General features: G+C 55.4%; 1 protein-coding gene across 1 annotated transcript in view; it reads right to left on the bottom strand.

The window, feature by feature from the left end:
- The window catches only part of PNPLA3 (patatin-like phospholipase domain containing 3), a gene marked incomplete at its 5' end in the record, with an annotated part of 19,523 nt that overhangs the window by 9,501 nt on the left and 6,690 nt on the right, over window positions 1–3,332 (bottom strand). Inside the window, 2 exons of the mRNA XM_010837623.1 lie at window positions 1,352–1,412; window positions 2,922–3,131. Coding sequence (XP_010835925.1) covers window positions 1,352–1,412; window positions 2,922–3,131 — 271 coding nt within the window. The remainder of the gene's footprint in view (window positions 1–1,351; window positions 1,413–2,921; window positions 3,132–3,332) is intronic.

Below are 3,332 nucleotides of genomic sequence, written 5' to 3'. Positions count from 1 at the left end.
GCAGGACTTCATCCCCGAGTCCTCCTCCTCGGCAATCTCTGGTGGGTCGTCTCCAAGTCCTGTCCCCTCTGGCCCCTTCCACCTTGCTGCCGTGACCCCAGCCAAACCCATGGTGGCCACCTTGACCGGGGATGTTGGCCTCACCCTCTCTGTACTGCAGCCAGGGGCCCTGGCAGAGCTCCCTCTGCCCGCCCTCACTCCCGCATCAGCAGCCCTCCCTGGCTCCCTGTGGCTGTGAGAGGCAAGCCCCTCTCCACCCCCACAAGGCCCAGCCTTGCCCTCTTTCCATCCACCCCCATTCCTGTTCCCCCTAATCTGTTCCTCTGTCCCCCACCCCCACCACTCCAGTGACACATGGCTCTTTCCACCTCGAACAGACTACCTGTCTGCAGGACTCACGCTCACACCCCCCCATGCCTAGAACATTCCTGTTCACCCTCAAAGCATCACTGCGGATTTGCATCCTCCCAGGAGCCCTGCTTTCCCCTGCCTTGCAGAACCCCCACCCCCCTTCCCCTAACTGAACCCCAGCTGAATCTACAGCATCCTGTACGTTCCTGCCAGGGCACTGAGCCCTCTGGCAGCCTTCTATTCAGGTACCTGGCCCCTCCCCAATCCCAAGACTAAGCTCCAGGAAGGCTGAGGCTACATCTGTCTACCCACTGTGGAGTCCCAAGCGCACAGCCAACTGCTTAGCACCCGGAAGGTATAGAGTAGGCGCTTTCTGAGCAGATAAATACACGAATGTCCCATGAACCACACCAGCTCCTCGGCCTTGGACAAAGACTAACTCAGAGGATCAATGACTGTAGCAACCGTTACTGTCGGGGAAAAACAGCTCGAGACATGACTAATACTTGGTTCCACACTAACATGTGAAGAACCCAAGTTCCACAGCCCAGACCAGCCAGGACCTTTCCCCAGAACACAGCTGGGCTGGTGGGCGCGGCCCACACCTGGCTGGAGGCAGCTCTCCTGATGGCTTCACCTGAGATCCAGAAACTGTTTCTCTTCCTTTCTCATCAAACTAAAGGTTCACAATTGTTCAAGCAGAAATAAAAAGGCAAAGGAGCTGCCTTCAGCTGGCAGACAGGGACACTGCAGAGGGAAAGGAACCCTGGGGCTGTGACCTCTGCAGGGTGAGCAGGGCTGACCCCAGCTCTGCTCCCCAGAGTGCGGGCCGTGGCTGCCTCCATTTCTCCATCTGTAAAATGGGGGCAATGATTTCCTATCTTTCAGGGCCGAGCCAGATGGCAGGTGAATGTGCTGAGTGCCACACGGCTCCCCTGGTGACCAAGACTGAACAGAAAAGTAACTCAAAGGGCATGCCTGCCGCCCTCGCCATACGCACCGTTCTTCTCCAAGAACCTGAGCGCGTCCACATATCCTTGAAGGCACAGCTCTCCAAGCACCTGTGGACAAACCACGTGACGTGAACCGCAGGCGGAGTCACTAAGCGGCAATCCTTCCAGCAGCGCCTGAAGACGGCAGGCACAGAGCCAGGAACCCCCGAGCTCCGAGTCGACGCCGCTTGTGGACAGGGTTCTGCGCTCCCACGAAGAGGCAGCCCTGCTTCCTGGCAGGACTCCCCTTGAAGGACACCGGCTCCTCGCGCAGCCTGGACTGGCGCCCCAGCATGACGGGAGCTGGTTCCTCTGGTGTCCTTTGGTCCCTGGATGAGCCTCCATCCTCACAAATACCGGGGCCTGATCTGCTTGTCATGGGACACTGAGCTGCCTCCTCTGCACTCAAACCACACGGGCACCCGATGCTGTGGTCCAGCCTTATCTCTACCCATGACGACACGCCTTCACGTACGCTGTATGGCATGGCCTTCTTTCTCCCCAGAGAGCTGTCACTGTGCAGATTCTACCAACTTTCTTACTATATTAGGGTGGTAAGGTCCACCACACTATAGTGACAGTCAAAACAAAGGATTAAATGGGGAATTTCCCAGTGGTCCAGCGGTTAAGACTCCACAATCTCAGGCCAAGGACTCGAGTTCAATCCCTCAAGATCCTACAAGTCTCATGGCACAGCTGGGGAAAAAAAGGAAAAGATTAAACCACCAAACGCAGTGTAATTCTTGACCATGGCTGCCAATAATCACTGGGGGACTCACCTGGTGGTCTGGTGGCTCAGGCTCTGCACGCCCAAGGCAGGGGGTGTCGACCTCCGGTCAGGGAGCTAGATCTTGTGCCACAACTAAGACCCAGTGCAGCCAAATTAATTAATTTAAAAAGAATCATCGGGATAATTAAATAATAAAAAACAAAACACCCTACTGCCCAGGCTGTGATGTGCTATGGTCGGTCATGTCCAACTCATTTGCTCCTTTGCCTTGGGATTTCCCAGGCAAGAATACTGGAGTGGGTTGCCATTTCTTTCTCCAGGGGATCTTACCAACCCAGGGACCAAACCCCAGTCTCTTGCATCTCCTGCACTGGCAGATGGATCCAGGCTGTGGATACTTAAGCCACAGCCCCTGGAAGTGAGATCTCAGTGGCAACCCCCAGCCCTCCGTTCCAATGGCCCCAGGGGATTCCGGTGGCCAGCGGGAGGCAGCCCTGAACTGAGCTCCTTTCCAAGGATGGGCTTTGTTGCTGTTGGTCCGTCAGTGTGGGGAACAGCTGCTGCTCTGCTCACTCAGTCATGTCCCACTCTTTGTGACCCTTTGGACTGTAGCCCGCCAGGCTCCTCTGTCCGTGGGATTTTTCAGCAAGAATACTGGAGTGAGTTGCCATGCTCTCTTGCAGAGGATATTCGCGATCCAGGGATCGAACTCGCGTGTCCTGCATTGCAGGCAGATTCTTCACCCAGTGAGCCATCCGGGAAGCCTGAATAGCTGCTGGGTCCCCTCGCAAGGAGGGATACAAAGAGGAGAACAGCACCCACCCCCAGAACTCAGAGCCCCCTCTCACCTTGACATCTGGTGGGAACAGCGACTGGAACATCAGGTAGAGGTTCTCTGTGCAGAACTGCATATTGAGCTTGGTGAATCCTTCGTTAAGAAAGAACGTGGACTTGACTTTGGGGCAGATGTCGCTCTCCCCATAGAAGGGGGACACAGTGATGGTCTTTTTGGAATCAACGAAGGGTATGTTATCACTTATTCCTCCATCCACATATCGCTTTTAAGGGAGAAGACAAAAAAAAAGGACACGCTGTCATTAGCTCTGGGCTGGAGTTTTCTGTGTGCTTCAGATTAGGGATAGAGACTTCTCAGAGCCGCAGGGAGACCTAGTGAGAGACCAGGGAGTTTGGAACAACTCTTGCAGCAAATCCCCAGCGAGCATTTCTGTGCCAGGCCAGGCTGCAGGCTGGCACTCAGG

The sequence above is a fragment of the Bison bison genome, unplaced genomic scaffold, assembly GCF_000754665.1.
Source record: "Bison bison bison isolate TAMUID 2011002044 unplaced genomic scaffold, Bison_UMD1.0 scf7180017864079, whole genome shotgun sequence".
Classification (NCBI taxonomy): Eukaryota; Metazoa; Chordata; class Mammalia; order Artiodactyla; family Bovidae; genus Bison; species Bison bison.
Note: the sequence above shows the minus strand (reverse complement) of the source record. Positions and strands in the feature narration are given on the sequence as shown.